This window comes from Lucilia cuprina, chromosome 2, assembly GCF_022045245.1.
Source record: "Lucilia cuprina isolate Lc7/37 chromosome 2, ASM2204524v1, whole genome shotgun sequence".
In the NCBI taxonomy this organism is placed as follows: domain Eukaryota; kingdom Metazoa; phylum Arthropoda; class Insecta; order Diptera; family Calliphoridae; genus Lucilia; species Lucilia cuprina.
In genome coordinates, this window is record NC_060950.1 from 2,464,432 (window position 1) to 2,486,891 (window position 22,460).

Below are 22,460 nucleotides of genomic sequence, written 5' to 3' on the forward strand. Positions count from 1 at the left end.
TTATAGTGCTGTTGAAAGGATGTTAAAGGTGGTTAATATTTGAAATTATTTTAAACTTATTGCTACAATATTAGTTTATTTTTAAAATCCCTTTGTAGAGAATACATATGTAAATGTAAATACATTTAAAACAAAAACAATCCCTTAAATTTGACTTACTTTTCTTCGTACAAAAAGTACGTACGCTACATTCATGTATTTTATTGTTGTAATTTGTTTAAGAATAACAAAAATATTTTTTGTTTAACAACATTGTTGTCGTCGTATCGGTCTGCTGAAGAGCGATGAACATTTTTGAAATTTTTGTTTATTTGACTGCCATATTTTCCTGTTTTCCTAATACAAATGATGTGGATTGTAGTCATTCTTTGAAATTTTCAAATTCTCCAAATTCCAACCCGACCAACCAACAAACAGGCAAGATGACGGACGATGAATGAAAAAATGTGGTGAAAGAGAGAAAGAGAGTGTATTAAGTGAATGTTGAGAAAGAGAAGGGAAATGAATAAAGATTGTAAATAAAATTTCATTATTATAATGATGATAATAATGATGACAACAAGTAAATAAATAAGTACATACATACATACACATGCATGATAATAAAATTTAAAAAAAAGTAGGCAACACAAAAAATCCATTATACCTACCAAATTTGTTTGACTATAGTTTATAGTCTGGTCTATACTTTAACGAAATTATAAAATATTTATTTTACTTATTTATAAAAAGTAATATTTATACAAAACTTTTTGACGTTTGGTGCGGGAATTTTTATGGCGGTTCGAGAAAATAATATAATTTTTAGACTTTTCGACTATAAGTATTTTATAAAAAGTAGACTTTTCGACTTTTCGATTTTTTGACTATTTTTGACAACTTTCGACTTTTTTCCGACTATTTTTTTTACTTTTTTCTAGTTTTTTTTTTCGACTATTTTAGAGTTTTTGACTTTTTTCCACTTCTTTTAAAATTTTCGACTATTTTTGACCTGTTTCTACAATTTTCGAGTTTTTGAGTTTTTTCGACTTTTTCCGACTTTTTTCGACTTTTTTTGATAAAAAGTTGATTGTTCGATTATTTATAGAACCCTTATTATAAGCTACCGTTTCTCAAAGGAAATAAAAAAATTAAGAAAACAATTTTTGAGTTCAATAAATATTTTTTTAAATTATGAGCTGTTTAGGATTTATTTTTAGGTTATTGTACAAATTAATCATGCATTTCAATTCAAATCGAAACATTCTCCTTTTGGCAACTTTAGTAGTTAACATTTCGATTCCAAGCTCCGTCACTTAAACGTAATCGAGATGCAGAATAGGTGTGAATGAATTGAAAAATAGTGTACATTTAGAAATAGTTTTTAGCTTATTTTATTTTCCTATAAGTTACAAATGTTTAATATTTAATATGTATCTCTTACATGCTGTTTTTTGGCATTTAAAGCAAAAATTTATGTATTATAACTTCATGCACAAGATTCTTTACATTTAACAGATGATCTTGCATATACAACTTATATGCAGTTGTAATTCAGGTCTGAGTTGGGGAACAACTCTCGCGTCATCGCGATTATTTCTTAAACGCGTTCAGGCTTGTGTTTGTTGCCTGGCTTTCGACAGTTTTGCGTCTCGCTCGCACTGGTGTAATGTATTACTTCATATAACTGTTCAAAGTTGTATGTTGTCTACATTAACCTCGTGCTTTCGTATTACCTCAAGTGAGGTTATGTTTTATTGGTGGAGACCATAGAATACTCAAACGTTTTTAACTGGTGGAGACCATAAAATACTCACGATATAACCTGGTGGAGACCATAAAATACTCACGATATAACCTGGTGGAGACCTTTTAGACTCAAATATATACTGGTGGAGACCATTAATACTTTTGATGAAATCAAGTCCGGATGCTCCAACTTCCTATATGAAGGTATAGGTCGGTTGGTGGGGTTTTCTCTGGACAAACGTGTGATAACCTGGCAATATGAGTGCTTGATGCACCGCCATCCTAATCAAAACCCCAAAAAAAAAAAATACAACTTATATGTATACGTATAAAACTAAAACAACACTCACTGCACGTGATGATGCGAAACGTAAAAACTTACGCATACTTCCTTAAATTCAAGGTCTACTCGATCAAGAGGATAATGAAGTAAAATGTTTATTTAAACTAGTTCCTCTTCCTTTGGTTTTAAAATAAATTGTAATATATATAGAATGCACATTACACAGAAAACTGCATCAAAACAGGCACCGAACGACCAACACAACACAACCCAGACATATTCCATTAATGAAATTAGACGCACTATTGTCCTCATACAAATCCTCTTTGTAACAAGAGACCAGAATTTCAAAAAATGAAAATTTTTATGAAATGAACTTGAAAGTAACAATAAAGTTACTACAACAAAATTAATGCAATAATAATGGTGATGATTGCAAATAATATACATAAGTATAAAAGCAAGAAAAGAAAAAAAAACGATGCATCATAAAGCAGAAATACCGCAGATACTTAAGGAGAATCCTACGCTGAAAATAAATACAACAAAAATACTTAAATGCTCGATGCCATCGAACCAGCCAGCCACAGCCATTGCCAGCCAACCACCAAACAAACATCCAACGAGACACCAGCTAGTCAACCGCACACATTAAGTTTATATTAAAATGAAATGAAACTACATCTGCAGCTTCCCTTGCGTTCCTTATTATAGTAATATATTCCCCAATACTCCATACACACACAAAACTCAAAATATGGCAGAGTTATAAAGAATTATTTGTTAAATGAAATATTCATGTGTAACGTAATAAATATCAAATTTCTACAGAAATGTTGATTTTCTTTGGAAATTTTAAATTTAATTTCAAATTTCGCCAAATTCGTATTTCTAGTGAGAAAATTCGAATTTCTAGTGCAAATTCGATTTTTAGTGAAAAGTTGGTGAAAAATCAATTTTTTGGAGAAATGTCGTTTTCCTAGAGAAAATTTGAATTCCTAGTAAAAATTTTATTATTTGTGAAAATAAAATTTTTTTGTAAAAAGTTGATTTTTAGGTGAAATTTTGATTTTTTTAGTGAAAAACTGTTTTTTTTAATAAATGCAGATTTTCTAGTGAAAAGTAAGTTAAATGTCGAATTTCTAGTCAATATTTTATTTTATCTTAAAAATCTACACTTTCGTGAAAAATTTAATTTCTGGTGCAAATTCCTTTTTATTAAAAATTGGATTTTCTGATGCTGAAATACCGATGCTGAAATTTGATGCTGAAAGTCGATTTTCTAGTTAAAAGTCTATTTTGTACCAAAATATAGTATTTTGAAAGTTGAAACAAAAAATTTTTCTTTAAATATTTTATTTAAATTAAAAATTCATTGTACCTTAAAAATTTAATGAATGTTTAAAATATGTATACTCTCATATGAATATTTTTAATAAATACCAACAACATGAATAGTTTATTTAATAAAGTAATATCATTTTTTTTTTAATTTTTAAATTTGTAATTGTATTTAGGCAAAATAAAAGCAACAAAATTAGACAGATCTAAAAGACAAACATATAACTTTTAGCTTTATTCTAATTGCATAACTTTTGTTCTGCACATTACTGTATATAATGTAAATATGTAATTGCATCTATTGTTTTTCTTGTTTAAAAATATGTATGAAAATTAATTGAGAAGATATTAAGAGGTATATAAATATATTTATAATCTTCATATAAATCTATTTTTACGATTAAAAATTATAATAACAATGTGTTGCGTTTGGAAGTAAAAGATTCTTGATTCTGTTATAGCTTTAACAAAATGAAAATTGTACTATGAAATGTTTTAAATGTACTTATGTATAAATAAAAATTTGCTTTTGATTTAATTTTAGCATAGTAATGATATATTGCCACTTTCATTAGCAGCCAAAAAGGCATGATTTAAAGGCAAAACTGCCAGAGAAGTTAGAACTCCACGGAAATTTTCTGAACGTAATTTGGTAACATTGTGAGAGGCATGAGAACTACTTAGATCGGAATATATGCCAATGCGATTACCGGTGGTGGCATATACTAATTCAGAGCCAATAGTTTGTAGAAAATGAGCAGGTTCTGCCGGTGGCCTAAAAGATAGTTATTTTTAAAAATTAAATAATTTGAAATGTAGACTAATTTTTGACTTACATTAACTGATAGTGTAAAATACCATCGTGAGCATGCCACACCGCCAAGCTGTGATCCAAAGCTGAACTTATCAATTGTTGATCATTGGGTGCTACTAATTGCAATAAATCACATTCCATGGGTCGCCAGGAATTCAAAATCATTCCCGTTCGTGTATCTAACATAACAATGGAGCCTGAAGATAAACCAACTGCCATCCAATTACCCGATGGAGCAACCGTTAAACAACGAACGGTGGCATTATTTTGTGTATTTGTAATAACACGCCATTCATTGACATACTGCATACAACGTGAATCGATAATTTTGACTGAAGCTTCTGCTGTACCAGCCACAACCAAAGGACTGGGTGAAGGTAGACATTTTACTACAGTTATGGGATTATGTTTGGGAGAGTCTAGTATGCCTAAAGGTCTTCCAATGAATGGATCCCATATGTGAACTCCAGAATCACAAGAAACGACAAAACGCATAGATTCAAGAAAGGCTAGGGAATGTATTGATTTCTTGTGGGCAGTATAAGTAAATTGGCAGGATTTTGCTTTTGTACCATCTCCCTCGCTGCGAAGTGACCATAATTTAACGGTTTTGTCCTAAAGACGAGACAAAAAATTCGGTTAAGCTGTATATAAAACAATTTGGAAAATATAAAATTTAATTTTTAAGTCTCTCCTCACCTTTGATGCTGATATAAAACTATTCTCATTGTCCAAAGCCAAGATTGCACGTACCGAATTGGTGTGACCAACAAACGATTGCAATTTAATTTGTTTCAAATTCAATGTAGTATCCTTATCAGAACGAGTTATTTCGTGACGCCAGTAGGCCAACCAATTTCCCTTTAAATGGCGAGTATTTGGTAAATGTTCAAATTTATACGCCACCATATCCAAAACCTCCATAGTATCAAGATTTTGAAGTGGCGCATCATTTGATTTCACTCTAGTCAAGGGTTGTGTCACTGGACTAGCCACCTCTATACGATTTCCTACCACCTGGGTGCCAAAACTATTAGCGGCTTGTTGATCGGGTCCAACATCTAAAGAGGTACTAGTGGGGCAATCAACAGCATCACTTGATCTGCGAGGTACACTGGAAAACGGTTTGTAATCAGGTGATTCAAATTCGTGACATAGTGTTAGTATAAATTCAAAATTCAAAACTGTTCTTTTCATTATATCTTCACCAAGAAAACGCAAAAAAGCCAGGTAGGCACTGTGAGCCAAAGCTGGAGAAAAAACATCACGGATTTCTTCTAATTCTCTTTTATTTTCCAACTCACTCTCTTTAGAAGGTGGACTTATACTAAATGAATTGTAATCTGTCTCGAAATTTATAGTTTCCCCGAAAGCTTTATCGAAAATTAAAAAGAACGGCCTTAAAACGGAATTGCATAGATGCTCTCGGGTCATATCGGAACCAAGGCGTACACTTAAGATATATACAGCATCCAAAAGTTTACGCGATAAAACGGAGCGGCCCAAATAACCACTAGGCATTAAGACATGTGTTGAGGCCAAGAAGCGGAGAACAGGCAATATAATGGAATCCAAAAATAAATCCTATAATTAAATAACAATTTCATTAGCATTAAAATAAATATAATTATTATTACGCTCACCTTCAAATGTTCCATAATGGTGGCATCTGTTAGACATGGTATCAAATACTTCAACAATTGTAAAGCACTAATTAAAGCTCCCTCTAGGCTACCGGTTATACGTTTTGTACTCAATGCCACCAGCTCACTGATATGCGGAAAATATTGTAATAATATCACTTGCTCTCCATACAAAGCCGCAATAGTCATTAAACATTCTAGAACTCGCACAGCACAACGATCTCCCACAACGCGAGCATCCGATACAGTAAAATAATTCAATAGATGAGCTTCATCTAAAGCTCCGGATTCAGGTAAGAGATTTTCTTGGCCCACATAACATAAAGTAAGCATTTTGAGTAGATTTTTCGTGATAAATCTAGAAGTCAAAACTGGTCCCAAGCGATGAGAAAGCCATACCAAGCTTTTGCTACTCATTTCGGATATACAATTATTTTGTAGAGATTTTTCTTCAGACATTTTTGAAATAACAGAGGCTTGTAGAGAATCGCAGGCTTCCTGAGAAAATATCTTTGAATTTTCATCTGGTCTTTTGTCATCTTCTTCATGTCCTTCTGATTTACTCTCCCTTCTCTTCTGTTTCTCTTCTTCTTCGGCGGCATTTTGTAAAATTTCAAAAGAATCAATGCTTTTACGTGAACCAATGTCACAATCGATGGTATTAAGTTGATATGATCTGCGAAATACACTAGCTGGTATTGCAATAGTTGGTGAACGTGGTCCCAATTGGCTTAAATTAATCGGTGAATCGCTATTGGCATTTTGACTATTTAAAGAGATTTTATCAGGTTCTTCAAAGGAATTATTTGATATTTTGGAGCCATAGATCATTTCCGAAATAGCCATTTTTTCAGGTGTGGTATCCAGTTGGCGTTCATCGTCTTCCTTGGCTTCTTCGGCAGTAGTGGGTCTCATTTCGAAAGAGTCCAGAGACCTGTTGGAGATGTGATCGGATGTTGATATGCGATCCGAATTGGCATCATCATCAAAGCTAAAAACATCCTCAATATCCGGCTTTAGATGAGATCCTTTATACGATTAAAGTGGAAAATATTTTAATAAAGTAATATTAAAATATGAAAAATATAAAAATTATTAGTAAAATTAGTTTAATATTTTTTTTCAAAATTTTGTTAGTTAGGTTCGATTGCATTTTATAAGACGGATTTGTGCTTACCATCCATATCCACCGACAGGGTATTATCCTCCAAATCATCGGCCTTTTCAGGTGACATTAAAGTTAAATCCTCTTCATTAGCAGCGGCACTGGTGGCATAACTGAGATTCTTACTAGTTCGTCTTCCCGTCATCGTGCTATGGTAGTGAAGTCCATTACCATCCTCTGGTTCTTTATAGCCACCCACAGCCTCTATGAGAGGAGCAATAAAGTTGGTCAAAAAACATTTCAAGCCGAAACGCACCATCAGCCTGAGCAAAAATATCTGATGATATAGCTTAACAGATTTTCGAGATTTAAACGAGCTGCTGGTGGAAAAACGCAAATGACCTGTGTTACTTGTAATGGAATCCGAAAGAGAACGATTTCGTACAGATGTCATGCCACGTTCAAAACTTTCAACATCGTAGAGTTTCATAAGAGGGTGTAATAAGAGTTTTTGCGTTTGCACAATGCCCAGCGATTGGGCCACTGCATCGAAAAGATTCCAAGATGTCAGTATGGAAGTGTGTTCTTGTGTCAGCAGATCAATAATATGAGGTAAAAGCAAGTCAATTGCGGGAAATTGCTCATAACCAATGGGGTCTAAAAGACGGCGTATATGAGCGCTGCAAGACATTACTTTACACTTGGCTATTTTACGTTCGTATAGAACCCGCAGACGATCGATTTCTGCATATTTCGCACAGTCCAAGCCATTGCAGTGGAAATGTGTGTGAAGTTCTAGGAGAACAGAGGCAAAATCAAACGATTGTAGAGATCTTATTAAGGCATAAGAGGGATAATAATTGCTGGGAAAGGGAATAAGAAGGTTATGATATATTGGTTCCAACAGCTGCTGAGCCGAGGGTAAGGGAAGTCCATTTTCTGTAATCATGTCTTGGCAATTCAAATTAAGTAGTTGCAACGTAATGGATCGCAAACACTTTGGTATTTCGTGCTTGTTAAGAGTAAATGTGGTTAAACAGGCCTTTAATCTATCCTCAAATTTTGGTGTCAAATTATGACCAATCAAAGGCCGCAACTTGGGTAAAGCAAATATTTCCACTATCAGACAACCTAATATTTGTAAATCCTGAAGTTTTTTCTCTACAGAATGTTGCGGAGATCTAGGTTTATGAACTGTTGGCAAGAGTTTAGTTGCTGTCAATAGCTTGGGTTTTTGTTTAGAACCTGCTGCACTTGTTGTGGGAGAAACGTCATTGAAAAGTTGATTGGTAAAACTATGATTTTCGCTGTAGTCTTCAAAAAGTAAGTCACTGTTGTAGATTTTTTCTTGAGCATTTTCAGTGGGCTTTTGCAGAGGAAAGGTTTTCGCTATGAACTGTTGAGCCGTTTCTAAAGATTGTAATTGGGCACAGGGATTATAATCTTTGGGCAGCTCTATAAAGTTGGTAGACTTGTAAAAGTTGGATGTTGTAGAGACTTCTTCGTGATTCGTAGGTATTTTTAACGACAGCCTGGGTGAGGTTTTAGAAGAAGCATTAGATTTTGTTTCCTGTATATCCAATGAATCTGAAGATTTATTAAGATTTTCTGTACTCTTGGCTAAACGTTTAGCTTCTTTGTTAAGATGATGGCTTCTAGATTTTGAAGATTTGTCTGCTTTTTTGCTGCTGGAAGGAAAGAGATTTTGCATTCTGGGAGCTGTTTTGTTAAACCATATGGAGTTTGTTCTCTTGGCTGGATGTGGATGGGTAAATAATTGCACTATACCACGCTGGCAAAGATTTTTATGTTGATCAACCATGGTTAGGCAGACATTTTTAGATTTTATGGCAGCTTTGCCACTTAATTTACAACCAAAATTTAAGTCAATCCATTGATGTAATCTATCGCTAACATATTGAGATTCTAAAGCTTCCCGGTGTTTGCAAATAAAATCCTCGGGGCAAGAAGCCCATGAGGGAATTTCCAAATCTGGTAAGTCTTCATGTATAGACTTAAAAATCATAGGATCTGTGTAGAATTCCGGAATACATTCATCGGGAGTCCATTCTTGTAGTCTTTGTATCGAGACCGGATATTCCGCTGGTACCCATATGGGTCTGACGTGTTCCCTTAATATATGCTGCGGTGTTCTACGAGCCATGTAAACAAAATAAGTAATTTCGGATAAAAAGTCTGATACGTGATGGGGTACTTGCGGTGTATTCAAAGGAAAAACTGATTCTAGTTCCTTGTGAGATTGCTGAGCAGCATGCTGAAACATGAGATCAAGATGAATGTCACCTTTATTTAAACGATATTTACTTTTGGACAAGTCGCGCCAATTTGCTCCGTTACGAGCAGAAAAGTCCGTCACCCAGGGCATGATGTGATGATACGAAGGGTTTGTAAGCGATCTGCCAGCAGCATTATTCAGCAGAGTTAAATAGTCATAGTTGCTAAGTAAACCATTACACCACATTTCGCAATAATCTCGTAAAGTAAACTGCTTCAAATCGTAAGAAAATTTCAAATCAAGTTTTAAATTTGATACTGATAAATGTTCTGCTTCATCGTTTACATGATCGAATTCTAAATCCTGATGTCCTGTAGCCTCACTTGGTGAATGTGATAGAGCCTCATCCAGATATAAAGGTAAGATATTGGCTTCCAAAGAAGGCATCAGCAAAATCCATAAGTTTTCATTTAGTAAAATATCCTGTAGAAATACATCTCCCAACAGTAAACCCTGACTATGCAGGAATTTATAAAGTTGTAGTAGTTGATAGACAAGAAATAAGGATTTATTATAGTTTTTAGTCAGTATAGCCGGACTAAAAGTAATGCAGTCATATAGGGAAGTCGAAATACAAGGTGGGTAGAAAAAAACGGCAAAATATGAAGAAGTCTCTATGGCCACTAAAGCGGGCATTATGTTAGAATGACATTCACGTGCATCATCCGATTCTACTTGTATATCCATAGAATCTTCCCTTAAACGATCTAGTTTACAGTGTATAACAGGACATTTGTAGAACCGCATAATTAGTTCTTTTAAAACTACATCATAAGGCAAAATACTCCCAGATGGTGAGTGACCTACTTTCATGTGCTGTTTACTCTGGTTTTCAGACTTTAAATGAGCCTCCGGGCACTTTTTATAATAGGTTTCCCATAAATTTTTGAAATTTGTCGCCATAACCTCAAACACAGCCTGTGAATAACTCAAGGGCATGGATGTAGCAAAATCTCCATTGACCTCAGCATCTAAGGCATAGTTTTTCAAAGGATACACTTTTACATTTGGCTGTTTCTTATACAACTGCAGTAGAATTCGACACCATGGGTGTTCTAAATCTCCCTCCGGATGGGCTCTTTTATCCAAATTTGGATATAGAGGAAAATTGGCAATTTTCCGTTTCTTTTCTAAGATTTGTAGCCACTGCTTGTCGCAAATCAATTGATAACGTAAATGTTGATTTGTCTCAGCTACATGTTGATAATTTAATCCAATTTCCAAGCACACCGAATCCATATTGCAAACTTGCGGAATTTTAAAAATGGTGCTGATGTGGTTAGAACTGAGAACAGAAAACTTAATTGTATGTACACAACAAAGAATTTTTCGTTATCACAGACTTAACAAATTAATCATAGTTTTTGTTTTTATTTTTCCTAAAAAAAACAATCTAAATTATTTTTCTTTTATCAAAATGAGGGGTGTTTTATTTAGCACAAATTCTTTGTTAGATTTCACTAATATAAATTATTTTAATTGTTTCTTTTACGATAACAGGTGCTATTTAAATATTTTTCTTTTTTAATTGATTGTTTAATTATTTTTGATGGATTGTTTGTATATTTTCTTAAACAAATAACTTCTTCTGCAATGCATAAGTAATAAAAATTTTGCACTGTTTGTCACTTTTTCTTTGTAACCCAAAAAAAAAAAACAGAACAAAAAATACAAATGAAGAATCAAAACAAACAGTGAAAATGACTAAAAAGAGCAAGAAGAAGATACATTTTAATTTGTAAACAATCACAATAGTGTTTAACTGTGGCATTATTGTGAATGGTCAGTAAAAATATAGAGTACGTTCAGTGAAGGTTAAACTTATTAAAACTGTTGAAATTAGAAAAGTTATTTAAAATTTAATATATATAATTTTCAGTAGCTGAAATGCATATTGTTATACACACAATTATTATTTAAAACATCATTTAATTTTAAATATTTTTTTTTTTCAGCTAAACATTTTCTTTTATATAATAACAATTATTTTTTGAATATTTGTGTTTGTCGTTAGAAATGATAATTTTTAAGATATAGGCTTGACCATTAATATATCAGTCTTTCATTAAGCAATAAATAACTGTAAAATTTCCTTTAACAGATCTTCATATCTGTGACATTAAATGGCAGTACTTCAAGATAATAACGTTACTTTTTTTATTTTTTAAAACCGCTTATATTAAATATTTACACATGTCAATACATACTAACATATGTGTATATTCAAAGGAATTTTATTGAGACTAATAATGATAACGTGCCTTGATATTGTTTAAATTATATCTTGATGGAAACAAATAAAAAACATTTTATTCCTACAAGTTCGACCATTTAAAACCGTACAGTTGTTGCTATTAATTAGAATATTAAATCAAAGAAGTATTTGACCCTAAATTGTTTCGGGTATACACCAGCAAAGAATTTGTAGACTTTAAATATATTTTAAGGTGTCAGTAGATTGATTCTAGCAATATTTCTAATATTTTTATTGCGGTTATGCTAACTTACATTTTTCTTGATTCACATACATATGTAAATAACTGTATCCGAAATTTTATGATATTACCTGCAAAATCCACCTTTATTTCAAATATCATGTTGACCAAGAACTATTTAGCCATGCGACAGATTCGAAACAGGTGATATAATCCATCATTTATGGCTGTTGAAACGACATTGTAGGGTACAATAATACAACTCGATAATCTTTAATACACACCGATTAAATTCATAACTAAAGTCAGACGATAGTAACAATATTTAATATGAAAACAATTTTTTTCGATTAGTATTTAAACAATTAAATGGAATTAGTCAAGAATTATGAGCATTTAGATCGATTAGTTAAAAACATTATATGACATGAGTCATGTTTAACGTGACCAGATGGTTTTGGGATTTTTATCAAATAATGTGTTTTTCTAAATTAGGGATTTGCATTTTTTAGTTAAATAGTAAAATCAAAAATATTGTTTAATAAAAAAGTTAAAAGAAGAGATTTTTCGATTTTTTTGGAATATCTACAGACGATCCCTTCTATCATTCGATTTCCTAAATGAAATTTTGTTATTTTTTAAGTTTTTAACTTTTTTATAGTAAAATAATTAATATTAAGGTGCGATAAGGGTGTAGTTAAATTGGAAATATATATTTAACTATAAAAACTAATTGGTGTTAACACTCGTGATATTTTTATGACAATGAGTCATTATTTTTTCACAAGTGGACTAAAGTTTTTATACGTGGTAACCAGATAAACAAGTTCTTCATAATCTTCTAGCAAAAGAAAATTAAAACAAGTATGAAAGAAAACAAAACATGTCAGTCAATTAAGTGACAACTATATCAGTGAAAAATCTTGTTAAAATATGCTTTAAAATACGAAATATTTATAGTATGTATAATTGAAAACAAGTGAAAATTTCTAAAAATATTCGGTTATGGCGAATCTTATAAACCCTTTACTCTACAAGGTAAACTTAATAAATGCTATAACTTTTTATTATCTTTTTCAGATCTATCTTTTAGCTCTAAGTTTATAAGGATATTTTTGAAAATGTGAATGAAGCCTTTACCATATATATTTATTTATATTGTCTCTTCATTAAACCAAAAATATATTGCTTTAAAACAAACAAACCTTGAAAATATTCGAAACAAATGGTGGACATACATGTATGGCATATTTATCAGCTAATAAGCTATAATAATACCTTAAACTTATATATATTTTTAATGTAATTTAATAATTTTTATAATTGCTTATAATTTATAAAATTTTTTTTTTCTACATTACTTTGGTTTATAAACATATTTTTAAAAAATTGATTTATTTATGCAAACCTAATAAGGTTTTTCTTTGTTTTGTTTTCCCTTTTTTAGAACAAGTGTTCAATATTTAAATTCTTATGCACAATGGGCTTTTTCCAAAACAATAGAAAAAAATATATATTTTTTGGTGAAAACATTTGGTGTTAGATTATAAAGTAGCAATCAAATCGCCTTAATTTGCTTAATACGTAATAAGTAACTAATATATCTTTTTTTACAACAACCTCAGTTCCCTACCAGCGAAAGAAAAATTTAGTCTCTGTTCAATATGTTCAAAACAGTATTTCTGCAATCTTTTCGAGATAGGTATTTCTTCAAAAAAGTTGTACACCCTGGTATAAAAGTAGTTATTTAATATTGCAATAATACACAATGTTTTTGTAGTCCCCAACAAACTTCCATTTAATACAACGACTTTTAAAACACTTAATTTTTTTTTAATAAGTTAAGTGTAAATTATTTATCAAACAATTGTGAATATGCAAACTTCTACAAGTGAAATTATTAAGAAACATTATAAAAATGATTTTAACGTCAAGTGTAGTGTAGTGTCAATAAAATATTGGAAATAAAATAAAAGCACAATTTTTGTTTATAGAACGTGAAGTAAATATTAAGTAAATATTATTTGAACTCATCAAAAAATGCCAATGGCTTAAATAAATTTCTTTATCACAATTAATTACTTTTGTACCAACCACTGCGTTTAGTTGTCTAAGCTAAATGTCTATCACAAAACCATTGACTTTCAGCTACAATTCTGTCAGAGATCTTAAAGATGATATGAAATATAATTTTAGCGTTAAATAAGTGTAGTAAGCTAATTTAACGCTCGATTTAAATACAAATATTATTTATTTAAAAAATTGCTAATGGAGTTGAAAATTCTTAAATTCTACAATTATTTGTTTTAATATAAAATCATTAAAACATTTATTTATCTTAAATAAATTGCGCTTTAGGCAAAATAACAAAACAAAATTGTTTTAAATATTTAACGATTACAAACGTAATCAATATTTCAATATGAAATTAGAATTTTCCAGAAAATAAAATCTAAAATTACTTTTATATTTCTATACTTTCCATTTCTAAATGCGTTTTAACTGCTGAGGCATTGTATTTTAGAACTCGTTATTTTATAGTAAAAACACTTTCTTTAATTAGTTTTAAAATGATTACGTTTTATCTTTTAAAAGCAATTCGTCGCGCTCGTCATTCTGTAAAAGAATAAGATTAACATTTTAAATAATGATCTTTTTTTCAAACAAATTGTCTCTTCTTTTATATTAATTTTTAATGTGAGAAAGACCAGCATTTTTGTTTCTTGGTCAAACAAAAAGGTACCGCTTTTTTATAGAATTAAATGTCAATGAATTTTCTTAAGTAATAGACCGGTCTGTAGCAAGTGTAATTTGTAATCGGTTCTCAAAATTACCTGTTTAGAAGGTATATTATATTAATTTTACGATAACAGTAAAGGAGCGTGAGATTTTTTTCAAAACATGAAAAACTAAAGATGAATATAAGCTGTGAGAATGTTGTTGGGAAAAAAGAAAGTAATTTAATGTAAATACAAAATATTGATTTGTATTTGACAATTCAATAGAACGTGCTAGAATTTTAAAAGTTTGTTTGTTGAATTGTGTTAGACCAATTTAGTAGGTTTTAAATTTTAACTAAATAGCAAGAACCGCAAATTGAATTTAATAATTATTTTAACGAAAAAAGAAGAAAATAGAATTTGGTTTTGAAAATGAATAATATTCATAACAAATAAATATTTTGATTATGCAGAAATCCCTTTTGCAAAAAATTATATATATTGCATACCACACAATCTGACTAAACAGATCACTGCAAAGTCAAGGTGAAATTTATCGGATTTTTCATAAAATCTGTATTTTTATTTATTGTAAAATTTTTTAAATATTTTGCAATGTTTATTATAGCTGTTATGACGTTTGCCTGTAGTTGAACGTAACTCATTCATGCCAGATAGTTAGGCAGACAAGTAGAGATATTACTACTGTTCTACTACTTACTTATATATTTATTTACAATGTTTTCGATTCGATGCTACTGATTTATAATTAATTTTTCTACTTCAATGCACTTGTTGCATGATTAAATATTAAACAGTTCATAAGAACAAAACAAATGTTGAAAAAACAAATAGAGTAGAATAGAACTAAAAACACACAGGCCGAGACATTTCGAAAATGTATTTACAACTATATAGTATAAACTATTGAAAGTAAAATATAGATATGTAGTAACAAGTATGTAAGTGGGTATAAAGAAAATATTAACCTACAAAGATAATTAAAATTGTTAAAGTTCTTAGTAGAATTATGAAAACTAAAAAAAAATTAAAGTAAATTTTACGAACGAAAACAAATGAAATTCCCACAATAATCGCAACAAATAAAATCAAGAAATGTCATTCAATTTGAGTTTTGATTAACGTCTTTCTAAAGCGAAAGTAAAAAAAAAAGAAAAACACAAATGCAATTAATAACAAATATGAAGTGACTTATCTTGCCTTGTACATACAAGTACAAATATATAAACCATGCAGTTGTCAACAATCGATTACTACCTTAAATGACAATTTGTAACAAATTGTCAAGAGTAGAGTCTACACTAAACATTATGATCTATCCAATAATATGGAGTACAGTCAAATAGTTTGGACTATAGTCCAGACTATTGACTAGACACTATTTAAACTATGGATTATACTATAAACCAAACTACGGACTAGACTACTGTCCAGACTACTGATTTGAATAAAGTCCATATATTTGGCTAGAACATAGTCCGGACTATAGACTAGACTATCCAGTCTATGGACTAGATTATAGTTCCGACTATTTATAAGAGTTAATACTAGTCTACAGTCCACACTAGAATAGAATATATGCACCATATATCAAATTATAAACTAAACTTTAAATCAGACTATAAACTTAAAATATAATTCAGATTATAGACCATAGCCCATGTTATAGGTCACCCTACAGTTCAGACTATATCTCATTAATGAATAAATTAATTAACCGCGTTCTAAAGTAATCATTATGTTGAAAAAAAGAATAAAATTGTTTACAAATTCGAAACTACTGGGTATGATCATGAACTCATAAATAAAATCATTTGTGCGTTTTTCCAAAAGGGGCTGGTGGGAGAATTTGTTTGTGATTGGTGTAAACAACATATTTTGTTTTTGCAAATTCAGAGAAAAATTTGCGACAACATAAGAAAAGTGCAAAACGAAGAGAAGAGTCTACGAGTAACAAGAAATGGAAAGTGTTTAAAAAATTTAAAATATTTACTCAGTTGCAATAGCAAGCAGTTTACTTTTGTTGTCATTTTATTAAAGGAATACTGTAGTTTTTTTTAGTTTCGATTAACAATAGAAGTCATAGCAAGAGTGGAAAATTATGATGGATTAAAGCAGTTTTTACTGGTTGACACAGTCTCAATGTGATACTTGTACTTGTTTAAAGGCAAAATGTAGTAAATTATTTTTTTTTCCAACAACTAGTTTCTTGTAAATGAAAAACTTTATTGTTTTTTTTTGAAAAAGGAAAATGTATTAAACTTAAGCAGTGATAATCACAGATTGTAATGCATGAAAAGTTATATATAAAAAATCAAAATATGAAATGGATTCTTAGGCAATAAAGATGCATGTATGAATGATTAAGGAAATATGTATATTAGACTGTGATGACCTCAAATGTTTGACGCTCGACACTTTGAAACCAATGCATCATAATCAATAGACTTGAGGATTCATTTAAATTCAAGTCAATGACATTTTTGTCATACATGTTTTCCTTCTCCCCGAAGTTTGTTGTCAAACGTGACGATATTGACTGTGCAGTGCAAGAAATCTATTGACATTTAATAATCATTGTAACATGCTTCCATTTAATACTTTCTTGTTTTGTTTACCGTATAACTTTTGATTTTCGCACATTTGTGTATATTTGAGTTGGAAAAAGAATCTGAATCAGAAACAGCTGTATGTTGGCGCAACCAAATTGCAATTTTTTGCATACGAAATTTCAATTTAGGAAACTTGTTTTTACGTAAATGATTTGGGGGTTTGGCTTTTGGACAAAAAAATCTAAGAATTACTTTAAGTGCATGCAAGTTAAATTTACAAATTGATCATTAAATCAGTTTTCTTGCTTTGAATGTGCATAAAAGAAAATGTAACAATCTAAATGAAACTAGTTGAACAAACTAACCTAGACCCGCTTTACTTAGTTTTAACATTTTGTAAAGTACAAGATTTTGTTATGAAAATTTTCCATGCCTTCGGATTGGAAAAAAACTGTTAATGATAAAAAATATATGTATGTATTTATATGGACTTACTTGTAAGTATTTACATATATAATATTAATGTTTTAGTTGGTCATGATTGAAACTAGTGCCCTACATTTAAATCAAGTTCAAGTTAGATATTAAATATGTTTAAATTAAAAAAATTTACAATTGAAAAAACAAAATCTAGTTAAAATTGTTGACATATTATCATAGATCGATCAAGTGAAGAAAACAAACTGCTTCCGATATATTAAAATTAAAAAAATTTTAATTATTTATAATCTAATTATTAAGTATAAAATTTACAGAAAAAAACACATATTTGAGTTTAAATATAACTCTCTCATTAGTCCAATATTTTTTTGCTCATTTAGTTTTCAAAAATATATTCGAACCCCTGTGAAGTTTTAAAAGTTATCTAATCATCTTAATATTTGGCGAACGTGTTCTTACAATAATACCAGGAACAATTCCAAGGGGAGGTGCTAAATGTTTTACTTCATCCACACAATCTTGAAACACTCGGTTACACATATATAATTGTTATATGATATTTTTAATATTACCTATTATTTTTTTGTAATTGTATGCCTAATTTCAATTTAAAATATGTTTGTACTTAAATATGTATATTATTTTTCACTTAAGTATATTGATAAAACTATAAGCTGTCTAAAAATTTATAATCAATTATTTATTTCTCCACTCGACATTAACATTCTTCCAGTTTAATCTTATCACAACGATCACTTTTCATTTTCCTTGTACAATTTATACGACATGAAGATTAGAAAAGGTGTTATCATCGATATTGTGTTTTTTTATAAGCATCGTAAAAATATAAAAATTCTGTTTTTTTTTTGCTTTACAGTGTTTTTTTTTCGCAAGTACACGATTTTTGTATGTGTATGCAAAACTTAGTACAAGTATTAAAACATATTTATGATGTTTCTTTTTATCTCAATAGGAATGAAAATAAAACAATGTTAAAGATAAATATTTATCATTATTACCGACGACCAAAGGTTTGCAACGATAATATAAGCGATCTGAACCATGGACACACCCATTTCCTTATAAAACTGTCTAAAAATTTTGCGATTTATATCCCTAACGAACGCGTGCGTTTTTCCTTTTGATTTCCCATATTATCGCAATTATATGTGGATTTTCTATTGGAGGGATTGTAATATTTATGACAATTGTTTTGAAAATAAATCTTTTTTATTTCTAACTGGTATTTATTTCTGCTTCATTATAACTACAATCAGTTCAAAGGTGTAAATTTGAATGATATAATTAGCAGTATACGATAGCCAAAACTAACTATTTCGATATCAAATACTTCAGAATTAATCATGATTTTGTTCACAAATAATCGAATTGTATGAAAGACTAAGCATATTTGTATTCGAATTTTGACTCTTGTAGTTCTTTAATGAGATATTTTAAATCCAAAAAACCATTCAGTTGGATTTTATTTGTCAGGTACCAGCAAGGTTCTTTCTATTAAAACACATGTTTTGTGTCCGTTGATGAGGTCCAGAAAAATTTATATTAAATGAGTTTCGGATGTGAACATCGTACGGATGCTATGACTTACTATGGAAAAATCAAGCAGATGCCAAAAAATAGGATAATAATTTGTTTAATTACAAACATATTCCTGTCAAGCTTTATTCTGACGTCAATATAAATAATAAACTAAATTCGTTTAAGTGATCTTTGAAACGATGATTTATATAAACACAAAACGTATTCAGGTCGAGTACCGATAACTTTATAATTCAATGCAATTTGTACATTTAAGTGATTTTCGGAAGTGGGCCTTATATGGAAGCTATGACCTATTGTGGACCTATATCTGCTTTAGTAATATGATTTCTGTTCATATTATATTAACATGTACAAAATTTTGTGTTTATACCGATATATTTCAGGGAGTCAGAAACGATAAGTTAATTTCCGGGAATATGTACCTTTGTATAGGGTCTATGGGAAATTTTGAATCGACTGTTATGATTTTCAACACACATGATAAATGGCAGAAATAAATATTAATTGACAAAATTCATCGAATTATCTTTTGTAGTTTCTTGAAAGAATTATGAAAAAACTTAATTTTTTTTGAAGTAGTCCGAAAATTTACTTATAACTTTTTAAATTAAGAACCGATTTTGATGATTTTAATATCAAACTGCTCAGGACAATATATTGGTGAATTTGGTTTATATCTTTTGTGCAGTTTAAACGTGAGCGTGTTTTACACAGACAGACATACAGACGGACATAGCTAATCGCCTCAGAATTTCACAAGGTTCCAGAATATATATACTTTGTTGGGTCTCAGATGAAAATGTGTAGTTATTACGCAAGGAACGACAAACTTATACATATTTACTAATGGTGGTGGTGAGTATAAAAAGCATTTACTTGACGTAAATTATTAAATAAGAATAATAAGGCTAAATAAGTCTTCATCTATGAAAAGATTTGGGAGAACGAAGTTTAAAGAAATAAAATTAAAATCAACATTTGTAAGGATCCATATAACTTGAATAACTAACTTTTTAGGAAGCAAATACATGCTACAAAAATTACAAACGCAATGTATCTTAATATTTAATTTACTTTTCCTGTAAAATTATGATATGTATTATTACGTAGTTTTTCATTTCATTTAACTCTAGTATAATCTATATACATAACTTTCATAAACCTGTTATTGTTTCATATAAAAAAATCTCCATTCTAAATATATTGAACTGTCAACAATGCCATCAATCAATAAGAAGTTAATTGAATTGATACAACAATTATATCAGTCAGTCAATGTACGACGAGTATAAACATAAATATTACTTTCGAGTATTCGAACATGTAATTACTCTGAATAAATACAACTAAATAATAATAAAAACGAGCACTTAACTATCACTTAATGTAAAAGTGTCATAATTTGAAAAATATAAATTTTAATAAAAGTAATTTATAATGATATTAATGTATAAAGAGAGAAATATAGTTTGATCAGTCTAGTGAGAATTTTAAGTTCACATCCATTTTGAGTGCATTGATTTGTTGTAATTGAACATTACATATATCATAACGTGACGTTTATATGTCTATACAGTTGTTGAGAAGATAGACTATAGGAAATGTCGTTTTTTTACAGCTTCTTAAATAAGATTAGATCTACTTTAAAGTTGCCAAAAACAAAAACCATCCGTCCAATGACAAGCTAATGTCAAATTTATGCGATTTTTACCAAAATGAAAAGAAATTTAAATATGTTATTTGTGTTTAAAATTCTACATATTTTCCTGATATTTTTGTCATAAAATGTTAATAGAAAAAGCCAAGATCAAGATCAGTGTAGATTGATATTTGATTTGTTACTTTGTTTTTGTGATATTTAAACAAAATTTTTGTATAAGTTTTTATAATTCTACCATACAATCGATATTAAAAGTATTTATTAAAAACAGTATCAATACTTCCAAATCAATTCCAAAAAAAAGTATAACAGTTAGGAAACGCTTTATTGACAGTGTTTTTTTGCATGTTATAAAAGATATATAAAATTTTAAGCTATGACAGTTTCGCATTAATTGTAAATACTTAACAATATGTAAATAGTAATAGTAAATGTTAAAAACGTGTTGCATTCGATTATTAAATAAAAAAATTATAAAAAAAACAATAATATATGTATGAGCAATTGTACTATACAATTCTTATATCTATTTACACATAAGATATTATAAACTAAATTGAAACATTTTGTTTTAACATTTTTAAAAGATTATACAATGTTTAAGGCAAATGAAATTAACCGAAATTTGTATTTTACTGTAGAATATTTAACAGATTGATTAAGTATGATTCAGTTTTCGCTGCAAGTGTTAATGATCTCCTACTTTACGGTTTAATACACAAATATCTACATAAATACTATAGTTCAGTTAATTTCGTATTGTTCTCGTAGTGTGTGAAACATTCTGTTAATTCAGAAAAAAATGAGCTGATTTATTTTTTTGCAATAATAATACTGTACAAAAGAGATTATAAACAATATTTTATACAAAAAACAAATAGTTTTAAAACGTTAGTTCAACGCGACGAAACACGATTTTATTTTGGAAAAATATAACTAAATAAAATAAAAGAAAATTTGAAGAAATAATGACGTTTATAGAAAATATAAAATTGTTAATAAGTAAAATGTAGTGCATAAAATATCATATTATTAAAAATGATATTTAATTAATGATATTCAAATACATATGAAGAAGAAGAAGATAAATTAAGTGTTGTAAAAATAAATTTCTAAAATCAAACTATCTTTTCGTAAAATCGCTTAAATTTATTTATACATTTTAACTTATTGTTTTTAACTGACGTTTATCTTATACGCACGTTTAAGAATATAAAACCTGTTATACACATTAAATTTAATTAAATATGTTTATATACCCTTTAAAAAAAATATAAAAGCATCCGTTTTAATTATTTTAACCATGATTAGAAATATTAACTGAAATTCTGGTTAATAGATTAAATTATCTCAGAGCTAGAGTAATGTACATACATATATACATACATATATCGAGGGACAATAATCCATATGTACTTTCTTTTTTAGATTTGAATAAAAATGTGGTTTGACCATCTCTGATATAAATTTTAAAATAAATTATTTCATTAACATTTTCATAATTTCTTACTCTTTAAAAAATTATTTCTATATTTTCCAGTAATTGCATTTAAGGATATACTATATAAACGAAAACTTTATATTCTGGAGGATTTTGATTAATTGATTTCTTTTGGTTTCGAACTTCAATAAAAAATTTTCTATTCTCGAAATAAATTATTTTTTTCTTTAATAATAGGATCTCTAAGATAGAGAGTTTAAAATATGATCCTTCAATATTTAGCATTTTTTTCTGAGATGTTCTTAATTAAGCGTAATATACAAAAAAACAACAAATTCAAAACTGTTTTCAAAACATTTAGATTTAAATTCACGGCACTTATCCTCTTAAATTTTAATTGAATAAATTTGAAAATAA

General features: G+C 29.3%; 1 protein-coding gene across 1 annotated transcript; it reads right to left on the bottom strand.

Moving 5' to 3' along the window:
• Window positions 1–3,884: 3,884 nt before the first annotated feature.
• On the bottom strand, window positions 3,885–10,801 carry LOC111690331 (WD repeat-containing protein 81). Its single transcript, XM_023452800.2, has 5 exons — window positions 6,987–10,801; window positions 5,810–6,837; window positions 4,866–5,750; window positions 4,189–4,781; window positions 3,885–4,127 (listed from the first exon to the last, which is right to left on the bottom strand). Exons 1-5 carry the CDS (start codon window positions 10,447–10,449, stop codon window positions 3,893–3,895), a joined length of 6,204 nt encoding a protein of 2,067 aa, XP_023308568.1. The 5' UTR covers window positions 10,450–10,801; the 3' UTR covers window positions 3,885–3,892.
• Window positions 10,802–22,460: the final 11,659 nt, after the last annotated feature.

Bases quoted from the DNA above. Each gene is read 5' to 3' on its own strand.
- LOC111690331 (XM_023452800.2), bottom strand. From the start codon at position 10,449: ATGGATTCGGTGTGCTTGGAAATTGGATTAAATTATCAACATGTAGCT. The intron at 5,751-5,809 runs GTGAGCGTAATA...ATTTAATTATAG, and splicing joins CCATTATGGAACATTTGAAG to GATTTATTTTTGGATTCCAT. The intron at 4,782-4,865 runs GTGAGGAGAGAC...TCTCGTCTTTAG, and splicing joins GTTTTATATCAGCATCAAAG to GACAAAACCGTTAAATTATG.